The following is a 17309-nucleotide window of genomic DNA, read 5'->3' as shown; positions in this document are numbered from 1 at the left end:
GTCTCCAAGAGAATATTTGGCAGATGTTGTGCATTTATTTGTTGTTTTGCAACATTTTATAGTAGTCTGTTGTTTCTTTGCATTCTGTGTCCTTTCGCTCTTATTTGCTTCTTTTCGCCGTTAGCCTACCTAATGTTCATCTTCAGTTATTTCATGTCTCTTTTGGGGACCTGTGTGACGCTTGGCTCAAACTTGATGGGCACTCAAACAGAAACTGAGTGAGACGTCTCAACTTTTCCACCGTCTCAGATCAGTCAAAGCGCACCAGGACGTGTTTGGGCCAAATGTGCTGTCACTCAAACTTGAAACCGCTTGGTGATTGGCTGATGGCGCGCCCGTCCCCGCCCCTGTTGGCCGACAGCAGCGTTGAAATGACACCGTGGGAAAGCAGTTCGCTTCAAACAGAGGCGCTCCGGGCAAACCTGGGCAGACACAAGTCTAGCAGACACAACTGACACATCGGAAGGCCACTGTGGACCAAGCAAAATGAAAAGGAATCATGATTTTAGCTCCTCGGACAGTGAGCTGGATGAAACTATTGAAGTGGAGAAGGAGAGCGCAGATGAGAATGGGTGAGTATGCCTGTTCTCCGTCTTACAGCCTGATTTTAGTTACTGTCTGGCTGAAGTGAACAGAAATTATGTAAAACCATCTTTACATCTTGGATACTGACTGAGCCTCCCTGTTGCTTCTCGTTCAAGAAACATGAGTTCTCCTCACAGCTCCATGTCTCCGACAACATCAACTCAGGTGCAGGCGAGGAAAAGGCGTCGAGGAGTAAGTAAATCAATCTTTTTTTCTTTTATTAAAAAAAGAATATATGTATGTACATACATATATCATTTGCTAATCCCTGTGCTTTTGCAGACTTTGTGTGGTAACAGATTAAAGCGTAAAGTCTAATCTCGATTCTTTGTTTTCCCTCAGATTATTGAGAAACGGCGCCGTGACAGAATAAATAACAGCCTCAGTGAGCTCCGCAGGCTGGTTCCCAGCGCCTATGAGAAGCAGGTGAGCAAAGACACGCAAACTGAAGGAACATACGAGTGCGAATATTAAAAGAAAATCGTTTGCCAGACTGGGGATAATTTAGTATTTGTCTTCTGTCCCACTGAAGGGCTCAGCCAAACTGGAGAAAGCAGAGATTTTGCAGATGACTGTTGATCATCTGAAGATGCTTCACGCTGCTGGGGGCAAAGGTGAGTTCATTACCCATCACAGAAAAACACCCAGCAGTTAAGACTATACAGGTCTGACCAGCTTGGCAGTTAAAGCTGTCTTGTCTGTTTTAATTATTGACATGTTACATCCCGAAAGCAGTGGCACAGTGATTTATAACAGAGCCACCTGAGTTCTTGATGAACCTGTTATGTGGTTCACAGTTGAGTTGATTTCTTTCCAAACCTAATCTGTTGTCTCTTGTCACCTCCTCTCCTCTCAGGTTACTTCGATGCCCATGCCCTGGCAATGGACTACCGTGGTTTGGGTTTCAGGGAGTGTCTGGCTGAGACAGCCCGCTATCTGAGCATAATCGAGGGCTTGGACAGCACAGACCCTCTGCGGATGCGTCTGGTCTCCCACCTCAACAACTATGCCAGCCAGCGAGAGGCTCACTCTGGCCTCAGTCATCTGGCCTGGGGTTCTGCTTTCGGATCCCCTCCTGCCCACCTGACCCATCCCCTCCTCCTGCAGCACCAACAGGCGGCTCCTTTGGCAGCTCTGCCCCGCAGCACCACCAGCAGCCCACAGAATCCCCTGTCATCCACATCAGCTTCATCTTCCTCTTCTTCCAGCTCATCTTCATCATCCTCTTTGGGTGCAGAGACTCATGTCCCAGGTAGGCGCAGTGGCAGCGCCACCCCCCACTCAGACCAGGGGCCAATCCGGGTTCCCTCCACCACCGCCGCTCCCCCCAGCGTCCTGCACCCCGCCTTGGTTCCTTCATCAGCGTCCAAGCTCTCCCCTCCCCTCCTCTCCTCTCTCTCAGCGTTCCCTTTCGCCTTCAGTGCCTTCCCCATCATCTCACCCACTACTGCCCTCAGCCCCCCAGCCCAAACCACCAGCGTGGGCAAACCCTACAGACCCTGGGGTATGGAGATAGGAGCTTTCTGACTAAAATGATGAACTCAACACAGTCTGCTTATAGACACTTCCCAGCTGAGCTGGACTCAAGGACTTAATTTTCCCTGCTATGAATGTTATTTTTTCTATGATGTTGACATCCCACAGGGGATAGTTTTATTTTTTTTATTTTTTTTTATTGTCTTTGTAACTTTTTTTTTTTGTACAGAAAAAAAACCTGCATACACACACAGTCAAAGAAGAGGGAGACCACAACTAAAGAGCAACAAAAGTGATTTAATGTGTTGATTGATCTCTGTTCCTGCCCACGCCTTCAGAAGTTTCACCCAGTGTAGTCAGCCTATCAGGGGATGGCTTTTCCAGATGGTCAAGCAAGTTCCTGGGCGAAAGTGTCCCCCCCCCCCACCTTCCCACCCCCTTTGTTTTCCTGAGATCCAACACCAAGTGTTGGTGCCCTGGTTACAGCGAGCAGGGAGGGGGTTGACAGTTACCCCCTTTTACAGCATTTTATGGGGTGGAATAACTGAAACCAGGTGTTTGTTTGACTAAATACTGGGAACAGAAGTTAGCTACCAGCTTGGCTGAACTAATCATATGGTGCGCCATTGTTCAAGCTTGCTTCCCGAAGTTATGTTTCCTCTACAGTAAATTCCGGCCTTTACAATCAACGCCTCACATATATGTTTTACCATTTTTTTCCAATGTAAATGATGTTAGGTGTTTGTTTTTTTTATCACCTTTTATCTCCAAGTTATTTTCATGTGTCTGTTCAACATAGCAGCTTTGTCAGTCAGTTATCACTGAGCTGAACTCTGTCAGTCCAATCGGTTTCAGTAAAGCAAGGCGATGCCATCTTCAGAAAAATATTTTGAAACACAGATGCATCATTTCGAACTGGCATCTTGGTGTCAACAAACCTCACTGTGAGTTTGTATGTTTCATGGTTGTACAAAGCACAGAAAAGCAGTGACAAATCAGACTTCCCATGTGTTCAAAGCTGTTGCTGGTGGTAACGAAAACTTCCCTGTAATAAAGGAGTTCTGCTAAATTACTTGAGGTTTTATCAAATTTTTTTGTTCAAGTGTGTGAGAGTGTGCGTGGTATGCTACGCATGTTTGCTTGTTGATGCCTGCGGTTGTTTTCCTGTGTGTGCGAGTGTGTGCAGCACTGATCGACGGCTGGTATCAGATGAGGCTGCTTGTTTCTCTCAGCAGCCCTCTGTGTGTGCACAGGAAGCCATTAACAAGGAGGGGATATCCTGGACAATAGCAGTCCGCCTGGCCCCATGCGCTGCGTGGGAACTGGAGGAGGGAAGAAGGAGGGAGGGAAGGTTGGAATAGGATGAAGAAGGAAGGGACGGAGGGATGGAGTTTAGAGTAGGTGATGGAAGGAAAGTGGGAAGAAAGAAATCAAAGGAGAGGAGGAGAGGGGGACTGAGAAACTGTGAGAAAGGAAGTGCGCAATAACGAGTTTTGTCTCTTTGCCATCGCTTCAGCTTGCACCAGCTGCACCTTCTGTTCTCTGCTCAGACCAACCGTCCCCTCTCTTGCTCGACCAGGAGTTTGTTATTTGGCTAGCATATCCGTCACTCTTTAATTTTCTCCTCCAATATGCCCTCTGTCCTTCACCTTTGGCCCCTGTCATCATCATCCCTCATCTTTTTCTTTGTTACTGTCTCTAATGCCCGGGTCAGGTACTGATGGCAGATGCACTGCAGCTAAACTAGAAGGTCAAAATTTTAGTTAAAAAAGCTTGTCATTTGTCTCCCCCTGCTGGCCATAAGTGGATGCTTATCCATGGATATTAAAGATGAATCATGATGAGTTGAGGAAGGCTCATTACGATGGAACAAGCACTGAAGTACTTAAACGTAACTATAATGTTCAGATACTCAGCTGGAAGTGAACATACTACATTCAAAGCACTCGTGTAATGTAATAAATTAAGTATCATATCCCTCTGTTTTCTATATGTTATAGCATTATTATTCATGATTTATTCGAATCCCGGATGGAAAAAGGTTTCTGAATTGTAAACATTTGAATGAGGTACTATTCAGTAAAAAATGTGGTAAATTGCATACATTTCTAAAAGAAAGATGTGAACATTGGATAAAGTCAGATTCAAGATTCTTAAGTTATTTTGTTGACACATCAGAGCCACGTTATACAAATGGGTTTAGATATTACTTTCTATGCCTTCATTAGAAAACAAGAACCAGAAGTAAGAAGAAACATTCATTCTTTCTCCATTTTTAAGCAATAAAAATCTGCTCAAATCAGATCATGAAAGATATATTAACAATCTCTCTTTTTCAACGTTCATATATACATTTAGTGGTAAAAATGGATAGTTTGGTGTCGGTATAGTTTGGTGCCAGCTGATAACTTTGATCAGGATAATTTGCTCTTATGTTAAGAGTTTGGTAACTTATTTGAATATCCAAGGGTTAGATTAGACATTCGTCCATCCATTTTATAGACCTGCTTCAGCCAAATCAGGTTTGAGGAGGCAGGGCTGGAACCTATCCCAGCTGGTGAAAGCCTCCATAGGTTAAATTTAGGCTCACCAATTGCCTTGATGCTTTTGGACTGCGGGAAGAAGTTGGAAAACCTGGAAAAAAACCATACATACATGGGGGAAAACATGCTAACTTCCCACAATAATGCTTGAACCTTCCCACTATGAGTCGACAGTGCTAACTGCCACACTGTGCAGCCCCAAATTATTCATAAAGCTCATAAATGCCTAAAAAGGACTTCAGCACAGACAAAATTGACACCTTAATCTATAATTTAAGCATTATCTTGCCATTTTTCTTAGAGAACAAGTTCTAAATTTGCTCAGTCACGAAAAGAGAAGATGTACTTTTTGCCTGTAGTGTTTGAGAACAAAGCAGATCGTGCAGCTTCGCTCTCGTAAACTTGAAAGTATTGTGGTCAGACTGCATAAAAGTCTAGGTTTGAAGCAATAAAGAGATTCTTGTGTTCTTTTATTTACTTTATTAGAAATACTAAGCCAGACTCCACTTACAAAGTGAGTTTCTCTTTTTTTATAAAAGCAGATGTAAATATTTAACACGGTTTGCAAACGGAGGTTGTTTCACATTGCAAAAAGTCAAAACTGTATTTGTTCAACATTCAGTTGTTTTAAGCAAACCAAGAGTAATATTCTCACCTAATTCATATTACATAGCATAACAATAAGCAATATATATTTCACTGGCTGAAAGAAATTGTGAAGGGTAGGACTAAAGAAGGAGCTTTTTTCAGTGGGTATAATGTTATTATTATATGTATAGCAAATGATGTAATGATGGTGTAATGTATAGCTGCAGCTATGCAAAAGCTGTGTTATAAGTTAATAATGATCTTAATAACCAGCCAAACAAACCTTATTAACAAAAAAAAAACATCTTTAAATAGGATGAGTATTTACTGCTTTTCTCAGACGTGTTGAACTGAGATGCACAACAATATTTGTTATCATGACAATAATTCTGTTTAATTTCTTTTACTGGCTTAGCCGCTGTGGGTCCACAAAGACTGCACCCCAACATTGGTAAAACTGAATGGATTTCTGCCCTTCTTAAAGAAATTAGACAGAGGCAAGTATCCATTAAACCTTCAATTTCATCAGTTTGAATAATTAGGGGATTATGAAGATCATTTTCATTAGGCAGTTTTACAGACCATATGACGACCTGAATAATCATGAAATGATACAAATGGTTAACAATAATCTTCAATCCAAACCGTCATTGGCTGCATCTTGTCACGACTCCTGCCTTCACCTCCACCTCCAGCCAGAAACCCCCCCCGGTCTTTGCTTAATTACAGAAGTGGTTGTTGGTGTGCAGGTGTTCCAGGGCTCCAGCTGCTTCTCATCTCAAATCACCTCAACGATAAAGACGGGGCTCCAACTCCACCACCTTGCCAGGTTGTCGACTCAGCCTTGTAGTTAGTGATTTTAGTTGCTGTTTATAGATCCCTGCCTGCCTTTCCTGTCACTCCCCGATCCCCCTGACCAGACTCTTGCCTCTGTACCCCCTGGACCCTGGAAAACTTTGGGTCCAGCCAAAGCATTGTTGACAGATTGAGAATGATACATGGTAATCTGCTCGTAGCACAAGTACACTGATATTTATGTAATGATTACACTGTCTCTTTGGCCATTTTGTTCTCCTTTTTTTTGTAGTTATCTGCTGGAAATTGCAATCTCAGGCCATAAAAAGACAACTTTTAATGTTTTGGACTTAGTTGTCTGAATGACTACTATAACTGATGCAATATCCTCACCTGCAAGTCTCCATATAATCCCCGTGGTGACATCCCCTGATCTCTCCGATGGCTCGTGGGGGCATTTTTTTCTATTTTGTGTGCTTGACCAGTGAACAAGTGGGCACTTCTTGCAGCAAACGTATTCTTTTTTGTTTGTTTTGCAGGAAGTTGACTGTTTTTACAGCATCATATTATCATTTTGTACCACATGTCAGCTATATCAAGTCTTCATGGTGCGCCCACTTCTCTTCACACAAGAAACTACAGTAAAGGTACACCCATAGAAATCCTCGTGTGACTTCACATAGTTCGGATTTGACACCTTAAGTTAAAGGGATTGACCCTGGCATCACTTAAAATGCCACACATGAAACATAAAGAAACCACTCTCGAAACGAGTTTCATTCACTGAACCCCAAATCTTTATTAACCACTGCTTGCTCACAAAGATATATGAGGAGAGAGGGGAAACACACAAATGGACAGAGGAGAGAAAGAGAGACAGAGAGGAAAATAGGATACTCACTGTCTGCGTCGGACTTCCTGGCAACTGATACACACTGTAATGTTTGCTTATATCTAACCGGATCAATATCACATGGCACAAACACTACCTGCCCTTTCTGAAATACACTCATACCATCCCTCACACACATCTATGGGCCAACTGTGCATGCGTGACCAACAGTGTCCAACCTCAGGCTTCAACACCCTTCGTTACAAACGATTTGCATTCTTCAATACACTCATATGCACCTTTACAGATGGAAATACTGTGTTCATGAATCATCGTTGCACTGATGCCTGTTATGGCTTAAATATCTTCCTTGTGCCGGCCTTGAAGTGGAATTTACAGCATCTTGGCGTGAATTGCAATTATTCCAGTAGATGATGTGGAATACTACCCTAGCTTTTACGAAATGGAGAAAGCTGGGACATATCTGTATTTTCTCCAGTGTGGATTCACAGTAGCAAGTTGATTTTTTTTATTATTTATTTTTTTTCACACCCCAGCGTTCTCAGGATGCGCCTTCACCTCAGCGGTGTTGTAAAAGACAGGAACAAGCATCTCCGCTGTGACTGGAGGCACGTTTCTGAGAACTATAAGAGGCCATTTGTTAGGGTCGTTTCGTGAGTTTACCGGTTGCAGAACAGTATTCAGTGAGCTCCTGCTGAGCTCTGTGCTGTGGTTACCTATGTGGAGAGTGTGTGAGTGAGTGCTTATACAGCATACAAGTATGTGGAAAGATGGAGACTGAGGGAGGATGAGGATGGGCTCGTTAAATGCTATAGTGTTCTCCTGCATTACAGTCACTACCTACTTCACAGGAGTGGATGTGCAGCAACGGTTTGCGGTCCCCACAGAAGCGAGCAAACTGCCCCCCCTTCCTCTGGCAACTGTCCTGCCAGCTAATTGGAACATTGGCAAAAACTGGACGGAAAATCACTTTAACCAAACGGAGATTCAATTTTGCCTCCAGATCTGCTAGGTCAGATGAGTAAGCGCCCACAAGGGGACGAGGGAATGGAGCCAGCATGCGGACTTTGTGAGGACGCAAGCAGTCACTGCAAAACATCAGCTAGCTGGCAAACTCACAACAAACACCTAAGCCTGTTACACACAAGAGAAACCTAAAATAAGAAAACATTCTCTGGCTGAAATCAACAAAAATATGAAAATGAACAGATAATTACATCCATATATATATGCAGGGAGAGGAAACCTATATATAAAAATGGCACACTGCAATCAATACTTTTGCTGCTTGTATATAACAAAAAAAAAAGTATTTACAAAACCCACTGTCACTTGTCAATTAGATTTTTTTTTTTTCCGTATTATTTGAGCAAAAACATTCTTTTTGGAAGGAATTGGCAGGAGACATGAATTTGACTTTTTTTTTTCTCTTTTTGAAATTTTTGTATCATTTTCCTCCCCCTACCCCCATCTGTACCTCCCGCTGTCTCGGGGTGGCGTCTTGTGGTAGTTTTATTGTAGTATACGGGGGGAGTATGACAGGGGAAAGGGTGGAGGGGTGGGGGACTTGAGGGATAGGGAGGAAGGGCCGGGGGTGGTGGTATAGAGTGTGGAGGTGGGATGTGAAGCCCTCTGGGGCTTCTCATGGCAACAACTCTTCTCTCATCTCCTTGTTCCTGCGCACCTCCTGAGCGTGCCTCTCCTAGAAAAAAAAACACATTTTAGGTTATAATGAGGATATAGTCCTCTACTAGCAGCCCGTCCCTGACATTTATTTCTCACAATATTTCCCCTCTTTGACCTTTGCAATGTCAACTGACAGACATAGGTGTGCATCTTCTGCTATTTTTGGCGCTCTCTAGAGAAAGTGCGCCATCTACTGGGCAGTTGAACCAACTCTTGTCTCCACCTTGCTCTCTTTTTTTCACCTTTACTTATCATCCACCTGACACTTGAATTTTCCTTCATATCCCACTTTTAAGTTCATATGCCCTTGACAATCCTTAGATGCACAAGGTAGGCGCTACTCAAAGCTAAGCAGAGATTTTAACACCAAGTAATTAAAAATACCCTCCACCACATCAACTGGCTGCGTTCTTTGTAAATACATCAATGCACATTCAGTGACTGTCAACTCTAACTTTTGTAATCACAGTTAAACAAACTAATTGGCTAATTTAAAGTTAGCTTGCTAACACCGAGCAAAAAGCTAATTAATATAAAATCTGGATGATCATCTGTATCTGACACAGGAATAAGGGGGGTTAACAAAAATGTAACAACCAGTAGTTTATGGATATATGTTTTTCGGTGGCTCATAGGGTATATGGTGGCATGGTATGGTTATACTGACACCATGATGTGTTTAAATGTGACACACAATTTCTGATCTTTGTTTTTTTTAAATCTTGTTTTGTCTGTATTGTCTCCTTCTCTTTTCATAGATCTATTCTTCACTGTTTGCACATCAATTATTTAGAATAAGAAAATGCATCAGCTAATTGAACGTGTCCAGAAAATCTAAACCTAATTACAAATGGTCGCTTCACAGTAAAAGCCTTTGAATTTTGACCAGGTCTATTCGGTGTGACGTTTGCATGCTCTTTCTGTTTTTACGGTTTCTCTAGTTTCATCCCCGAGTCCCAAGATAACAGTGTTGGGTTAACTGGTGACTCTAAATTGATTTAAATTATGTACGTGTGTGAGTGCACATCTGTCTCTGTGTTAATGCTATGATGGGGTAACAAAATATCTCGGGTGTAGCCCACTTTGTACCCAGTGGCATTTAAAAAAGGCTCCACTCTTCTGCCTGAATATTATAAAGCAAGGGTCTGGGTCTTTTTTGCTTAGGAAGGTTGCTGAGCAAAAAAAAAAATCACAAAAATATCTTGGTGGCAGCCATGATGAGAGCTGGTGGAGTTCTCTGAATGCTAAGAAAAGCAACTTCCCTGCTTTCTTTATCCTACACTTTGGCACAGGAGGCAAATTCATCTCACAATTCCTCGCAACCGTAAATTTCAAGTCGACGCTTGATATGCTTGGATATGAACCTGTTTCATTCTGTCGTATCTATGGAGATTCATGGAAATAAATATGAGGAGAGAAAGAAGAGTATGAGCAGCTTCTCTTACTTTTCTGGCTTTTTCTTTTGTTATTTGAATTAGCAACCCAAATCACAATAGAATTTTTAATATAAAATCTAAATGATTAATAAAGACTATGAAACAATGTGATCAGAATGCTTTAGGTGAAGTACTTTTTGTACAATATTTTTTACCACCTTTTTGTCAACTAAATTACCTTTTCCAAAAAGGTCAAGTAGATAAGAAGGAGGAGAAGGAAGGTCAAGGTCTGGTCTACTTGACAATCCCCACAATGTTAGATTTTATATTTACAAGAAACCTCACATAAATCATCAGCTGTTTCCAGAACTACTTTCCATAACTTAAGGTAGTCCGGTCCAACGTAATGTCACGGTTTAAGCCTTGTTTGCTTGCCTGACAGCTTCCTCGGTGGCTTGATCTTTGGTTTTAGAAAAACTTTGGATATTAACCTACAACCACTCAGCATCTGGGTCCTCCACTCTTAATAAACAGTCACGCATTCATTCTTTACTGCTTCTCACCCTCTCCTGCAGGCGCTCCATCATGGTGGCCAGGTAGGCCTGCCGGTTCTCCTCGATTTGCTCCATCTTGAACTGGAGCTTCTCCTCGGCCATGCGGCTGAAGTTGCTGTTCTCCTCCATGGCCTTCAGCAGCACTTCGCGCTCGTGCTCTCGTTTCTCAGCCAGGATTCGAAGGATCTGTGCCTCCTGGGACTGGGAGAGGAAAGAGTGGTGAGCAGCGGAGTGGATGACTCAGGGAAAAAAGAGGTCGATATCAATACTGTAATTTACTGGATACCACTCATAGATATTTCAAAGAATTGAGTTGGAGTATTTCATCATGTGCTTACATTAAATACCTTAAGGTTATTAAAGAAAATGTCTCTATTTGCTGGCTTAATTTTCCATCTGCTGGGACTTTTGGTAACAACATCGGGCATCTGCTGCTAAAAAAGCTGTGCTGTGGAGTGAATAATAATTGCTTGATTTATTCGTTGGTGGATTGTTGGATGTACCAGGTGCTGAACTATGCTGACATTTGAAAATGATGCAGGAATTAGCCGATAATAGACTTATAGCAATGTCAGTAGTTGGCATGACTCACTAGTGATTTAGAATTAGATGCATGGGGGTGTCAAATAATTATTTCAGTAAAAAGGCGATATTATGTAAACTTGGTCAGGCAGGATTTTTTTTTAGAATCGTAAAAAGTTTCACGTGTCTTTTGTTGAAGCAGAGTGATACACGGCAGCTCGCTGCAGTTAAGTGACAGGAAAAATCCTTACTCTCCTTCGGTCCTCAGCTGCTTCCAATTTCTTCTGGATGTCATCCAGGGAAATGTCCCTCTTCGGGGGGCTGGTGATGCAGTGGGTCGCATCAGACACAGGGGAGGGCGGCTTCAGGATGACCTCAAAGGCTTGGCCCGAGGCACGCTTGTTAATGGGCTTGATGTCCATATCTGCATGCGAGTGCATTAAAGAGAAAGATAGACTCAGCCATCTCAATTTGAATTTCATTTGGGTTTGTAAAAAAAAAGAACATTTTCATCCTGGTTACCACCTACCTTCAAAGTCACCCATGATGTTCTTGCGGGTCTCGGGGTACAGACAAGAGCAGATGAGGGAGAGAACAGAAATCTCCTTCATCTTCTCTTTGTAAGCTGCGGAGATAAATAAAAATATGACTCCAGCCGCACTGCTCACTCACGAACAAAGACAAAATACTAACCTAGTAACATAAAAAAAGATTAAACATATTTGACCTACTTTTGCCTCCACAGGAGGCCCTTGATGTAAACATGAACATTTTTAGAGGAATAACAATGCATCAAATCCTTCAAAAGAAAAACCTCATCATCAAAGGATGTCTGCTGCAGCTGAGCTGTTCGGGGTTCTCTTGTCTCCTTCAGGACTTTTGTTTTCACTGCGCTGTGAGGGGGAGCGTGGTGAATGTGTCCTTACTTGGCCTAATTTCGCTAACAGCCAAGACACAACCATTCCCAAAGGATTCTCCACACATCATCAGATGCATTTTATTTTGATGTATTATTCATTGACTTTTGCAGACCAACTCCCGTTTGGCTCCCAGCCACGCTTTAGCTAATGCAACGAAACATCGGGGATCTGTGTCATTGATCATTGAGTATATCCTCAGATAATCTGTAGGCTTCTCTCGTCATCTTATTCGGTGGTTTTTGAATAAAGGATAAGGGTTTAGCTTATCAGCGTAACGCAGCTATATGACTTTGCATCCCATGGACAGTCCAAAAACTTTAGAACACTGAAGCAAAGCTGGCATCAATTTTTAATAGCTGGATTTGGCAACTGGCAGTCTGCTCCAAGGGTGGTGTACAAAGTGCTCCAAAGAGTGACTTTGTTCATCCCCCAAGAACGAGCTCCAAGTTCAGCAGCAGTCCCTGCAGGGAGAGGGACAAAAATAACTGCAACACACTGCAGGTTGTGAAACATTCTGCGTTTGCACAAGGCTGCAGTGTTCTGTTCAACGTACGATGCGTTATAATGCAGATTTGCATGCCAACTGTCACAGAACCACACTTTTCATCACGCAGACTATGAGGCCTAAGGGGCTAAAATGTGCCACTTTGATTCATGATTTGCAGCAGGCTTCGGTAGCAAAGCCAGAAATGAGATTTACAGTGAAAGAGCTTCTTCTCCGTGGTGGGGTATGGTGTACAGTATGATTAATCCTCCTCCTCACTCTTATTCACAGCTCTCTTCTCTCTGTGTCTCACGTTCTGCCCTGCAGACTGGCAGACGCCACAGTAATGTGATAAACTCTCAGATGTAGCTCTCGCTACTCTCTGATGGCCTTGTTAACCCCTTCCCTCAGGAGAAAGTGGGAGAGAGGGAGAGCACGGTGGGAAGTGAAAAATAAAGTCGAGATACGCTGGAAGACAGGACAGGGGGATGAAGAGGAATGCAGATAAAGGTAGAGTTTGAGAAACAGAAAAGAGCAATTTCTCTCAGTGGAAGGAGAGAAAACGATTGGTTTATAGGCTTAACAAAAAAGCTAACATCTCCTTGATTTAAATACAAATACACAGACAGCAAAGCCAGTAGCTCCCAGTAGAATAGCAGCCACCGTCGACTGCCCCCAGGACAGCCTACTGAAAGCAGCCCCCTCAGGTGGATGGCACTTCAGTTTGTAATTAGCAGACCGCACCATTTCTGCAGATGGGAGGTAGGGACACATTTGGATGGTTGTCGCTGGCTCATTAAAGGCTGTGTATATGTCAAGACCCCAGCAGTGATTTCCTCAGACACACAACCCCTGTTGACAGTGGAAGACTCAGTTTGCAATTCAGTGGAGCATGTGACCTGGGTTAAACGTTTATTGAGCAGATCTGCATGCACTCCTTAATGGCTTTTCTGTGTTAATGTTTTGGAGCTGGGCCATTTTTTCGATTTCATTATCAGTTAATCTGCCGATTATTTTTGTTAACGTTTAGTCCTGACTCAAGCCGATGTTATCAGATGTCCAATTTTTGTTGGATAGAAACTCAAAGATATTCTCTAGAAATTATATTATACAGAGAGAGAGAAGAAAAAGATTGGCTAGTGTATAAACAGATAAATCAAAGTAGCTCTAATCTTTTTTTATTTAATTTAAGAGGAGCTTCTACTATCACTGTGTCAGAGCAGATTTCCATTTTTTGTTATCTTGCGCAATAACCGCTTTCTATAAAATAAAATGAAGCAGCTCCCTAACTCAGAGCCAGAGACCTTTTTTTTAATTCATCCATAATCAAAAATATATGAGATTCACCACTGTGCAAAAATATTAAAGTGCCACTGTATTTCCCATAAGGGAATACATATCCCCCACCTCTGTAATAACACACTCTTTCCCGGTGGATCAGAACCATAAAAAAATGAGAAATGATCCACCATGACATGAAATGGCAGGAAGTGTCCGAACCTAGACACGTTTTCGAAAGCTGTGGCTGACTTTCAGACACGCTCATGCCAAGCTGAGCCGAGACAAAATAATGTCAGACAGAGCCGACACCGCTTTATTGCTCCCACTCCCACTCTGGAGAGCTGGTTCCAACCAGCCAGGTCAGCATCCTTCCTCTAAGAGAACTGCTCCTCTTGTCCTGTCCCAGCCACAGACACAACCATCAAACTGCACTTCCTCTTCCCATCCATCAACCAAAGAGCACAGAGCAGCAATATCTACTGTACCTCCTCCCACAGGCATCACTCTCCCCTGGCACCCTCAGCACCCCTAGTCTTCCATCTCATCTGTTGCTGATGTATTCTCAATTTAATCTTCTCCTTCTCTGTGTCTTTCTTAATATCTGTACCCTCTACTTTTCCTGTGTCAGCGCAAACTGCCACACCTGTATTTGTTTCCATTCCTTTTTTTTTCCCCTGTCACACTCTACTTCCCCTCTCTTCAACTCATCTTAAAAACTCAAGCGCTGCCACAGTTTTATAGTCACTCTGAGCAAAAGAAAAGTGCAAACTACCAATTAAAGGCATCCAGCAAAATGTGGCCCTGTGTATTGAAGCCTTACTGGCCTACTGGGTGCTGTTGCTTCACAGAATTGTGGCTTTACGTGTGTTCAACAGCTTTATAGTTAGGCCACCCAGCAACAGCATAATCACAAAAATATGAAGCAATCAAAAGAGCAAAATTGGCTGTTAAAAGAAACATTATGGGACCCAAACAATGAACCACAGCTTGTTGTTACAATGAAGAACTGCTGGCAAGATTACTAATACATCACTTTTAATTAATGCAGATAAAATGTTAAAATCAATCCAAAAACCAAAGATTTTCAGTTTCAGCATAACTGTAACTAAAGTCTATTATGGCAGTTTAGTCTGGAAAAACGCCTTAAATGACATAAATACCAGATTTCAGGAATACTTTCCTGTTGAAGATCCCTAGTTTGAGTAGTCAGTCAGTGAACACTTGCTTAAATGTTTAATGGGCTTCTGATGAATATATCAGGCAGTGTCTAGAATCTATAGGGCGTTGCAATGCCCAGAACCTTCCCTGATCTGAGTATTCACATGAGATAAACAGCCCAGGAGCATGCAGCACGCAGCACAGTAGATTGATGTCACCTCCTCCTCTTTAAGAGCAACAGTCATCTCGACCAGTAATGGCAGTGTGCCGCACAGATTGATGGGACTCGGTGATAAATCAGGATGAATTACGAGTCTGAGAGACTACATGCAGATGGCCCACAACAATAGTGATAAAGATCAAAGGACGTGAAAATACAGAATTTGAATGTGACCTAATACTTGGGTCCATGCTGCTTGTGTCTTTGTTCACCAAGGAATTGATTTTAGGAGTCCAGCTCAATGACCACACCTAATTTTGTACTTACAAGCCTTAATGCCCACTGGAGTGGTTCTGAGCTTGGTTTTTGGATAGTTTAGGCTTGAGGGTAGCCCCTAATCTCCAGAAATACAGTGGGAATCATACATTTGATTTTATATCTGAAGTTTTTGAATATACAAGGATATATTCATTCGCCTGTGAAACCTCCAGATTTGTTGCTCTTCATCTCACGAGCATGAAAAAGCAGAAACTAGCTCCCCTAACAGCGACTGCGTTTCTGTAGGTGAACTAAAGCCTAATTGAACTCAGCGACCCAGTGAGTGATGACTGGCACGATGGCGATTTTCTCCCTGAGTGTCTGCTCTGTGCCCATCCCATTCTGCTTGTCCACAGTTCAAATAATGGCTGAAAAAAAAGAAAGAGGGGGCTTGGGAGGAGGAGGGGGGAGAATTGAAGGAGGATAGGGGCATGACCATAACAGCAAGTATTTAGTTGCTGGTGTCCCTGAGCACAGACACCAGGACCCTTACCACTGTCCATCTGCATGCTCCTCCATCCATCAAGTGCTCTTTCAACCAGAAAACAAACAGACAATCCCCTAGACTGGTCACACACGCATATCACACTCCTTCACATATACAAGGCACTCATAATTTGCCTTAATCTTTTGTATGGTTATGCTTCTCACGTGCAGTATTTATGCCCCGGAGGAAGCTCTTAAAAATGACCGAAATGTTAAAATGATCAAATCCAGACAGACGGTAATATATCTCGAATCAATATGGAAATCTACACCGACACAGATACAAGGCCTCCCACCCTCCTTAACATGCAGTCTCGTTTTTATTACTCCATATTTCTACCAAAAAAACTGTCACATTACACCCGAGCATAGATTGCCGGCAGATAATAATGCAGTTACGGAACATAACAGCCCACTGTTACAGCCAATAACCCCGCTAACAGGATTGGAGTCTGATTATCCTGAGACGACATTCATTTTCATCGCCAGTCGTAAATTCTTCCCTCGACTGCAAAGCAATTCTGGATAAGGATGCTCTCTTCTCTCCCTACTCCATTCATGCCTGCAGCGGTCACCCACAAAATGGGTTCAGCAGGCTTTTCTGTACAACTACATAAGATGTCCCTGTTTTTACAAGGAGATTTGTCACACCCTGGAGAGCGGCGGGGCTGCTTTGAAAGGGACCGGAGATGTTGGGTGGGGTCGCTGGCGCTGCATTATGCTGCACGGCTCTGAGTCAGGCAGTAAGGGGGCAGGTGCGGCAGGCAGGCATAGATGAAATGATGCCGTGCGAGGGAGAAAAATCGCCCTTCTTTTGTCTTTTATAGATTTAATTGCTTTGAAATGAACGTATTAGAACATGCGTCACTGAAATGAGAAACAGACTCCCCAAACTAACCCCTATTGATCAGCACTTGATTTAGGATCAGTCAGAAACCAACAAAATATACTACTATAAAAGCCAAAACGTAAATAAATTAGGAAAACGTTGCTCCAGTTTTGCAACTTCGTCATAAAGAACAGACTTGGAGAGGAGTTTGGCCGCTCCCTCTGTCAGCCGTCAGCATCCTTTTGTGCCATGGGTGTCGCCACCGCCTCTCACCATCACTGTCAAACTGTGCAGCCACTGAAATATGAGAAAAGATCAGATCAAGAGCAAAACTCACCGATTACGGTCTTGGCCATTTCTGTACGCTGTTGCCGGGGCGAGCTGACCTGATGAGAGCTGCTGGATGCTGTAACACAGGGCGAAGGTACTGCTGTGAAGGCACTGAGTCAGCAGAGACGGGGGCTGCCGGTGCGCCTGGTGGTCTGTTATAAGCTGCGTCAAGTCAGCGGGAGAGAAAGAGCACGGTACCGGAAGTCTGCAGACTTCACCGTCAGAATAAAAGCACGAATTTGTCCTGTTTAGAATTTATGAAAAAAATGAAGATCAATTTATTCCTACTCTGTGTGTAGACTTGTATATATAATTGTGTATGCAATTTATTTACTAGCTTTGTCTAAATTGAACTTTGTCTTGTT

The 17309-nt window shown here is 42.9% G+C and overlaps 2 protein-coding genes across 2 annotated transcripts; one reads left to right on the top strand and one right to left on the bottom strand.

The window, feature by feature from the left end:
- The first annotated feature begins 392 nt into the window (after positions 1-392).
- On the top strand, positions 393-3133 carry hey1 (hes-related family bHLH transcription factor with YRPW motif 1). Its single transcript, XM_075449286.1, has 5 exons — positions 393-572; positions 702-777; positions 928-1011; positions 1118-1199; positions 1442-3133. Exons 1-5 carry the CDS (start codon positions 487-489, stop codon positions 2110-2112), a joined length of 999 nt encoding a protein of 332 aa, XP_075305401.1. The 5' UTR covers positions 393-486; the 3' UTR covers positions 2113-3133.
- A 3628-nt stretch (positions 3134-6761) lies between these two features.
- On the bottom strand, positions 6762-17103 carry stmn2b (stathmin 2b). The gene is made up of 5 exons (XM_075449985.1): positions 16952-17103; positions 11508-11603; positions 11230-11402; positions 10466-10657; positions 6762-8542 (listed from the first exon to the last, which is right to left on the bottom strand). Exons 1-5 carry the CDS (start codon positions 16968-16970, stop codon positions 8483-8485), a joined length of 540 nt encoding a protein of 179 aa, XP_075306100.1. The 5' UTR covers positions 16971-17103; the 3' UTR covers positions 6762-8482.
- Positions 17104-17309: the final 206 nt, after the last annotated feature.

Source organism: Odontesthes bonariensis, chromosome 18, assembly GCF_027942865.1.
Source record: "Odontesthes bonariensis isolate fOdoBon6 chromosome 18, fOdoBon6.hap1, whole genome shotgun sequence".
In the NCBI taxonomy this organism is placed as follows: Eukaryota; Metazoa; Chordata; class Actinopteri; order Atheriniformes; family Atherinopsidae; genus Odontesthes; species Odontesthes bonariensis.
This window is presented reverse-complemented; position numbering and strand designations above follow the sequence as displayed.

Coding starts and splice junctions, on each gene's coding strand:
- hey1 (XM_075449286.1), top strand. CDS start 487: ATGAAAAGGAATCATGATTTTAGCTCCTCGGACAGTGAGCTGGATGAA. Junction 778..927: donor CGAGGAAAAGGCGTCGAGGA/GTAAGTAAATCA, acceptor GTTTTCCCTCAG/ATTATTGAGAAACGGCGCCG. Junction 1,012..1,117: donor CCAGCGCCTATGAGAAGCAG/GTGAGCAAAGAC, acceptor GTCCCACTGAAG/GGCTCAGCCAAACTGGAGAA.
- stmn2b (XM_075449985.1), bottom strand. Junction 11,403..11,507: donor CATCATGGGTGACTTTGAAG/GTAGGTGGTAAC, acceptor ACTCGCATGCAG/ATATGGACATCAAGCCCATT. Junction 8,543..10,465: donor TGGAGCGCCTGCAGGAGAGG/GTGAGAAGCAGT, acceptor TTTTTTTTCTAG/GAGAGGCACGCTCAGGAGGT.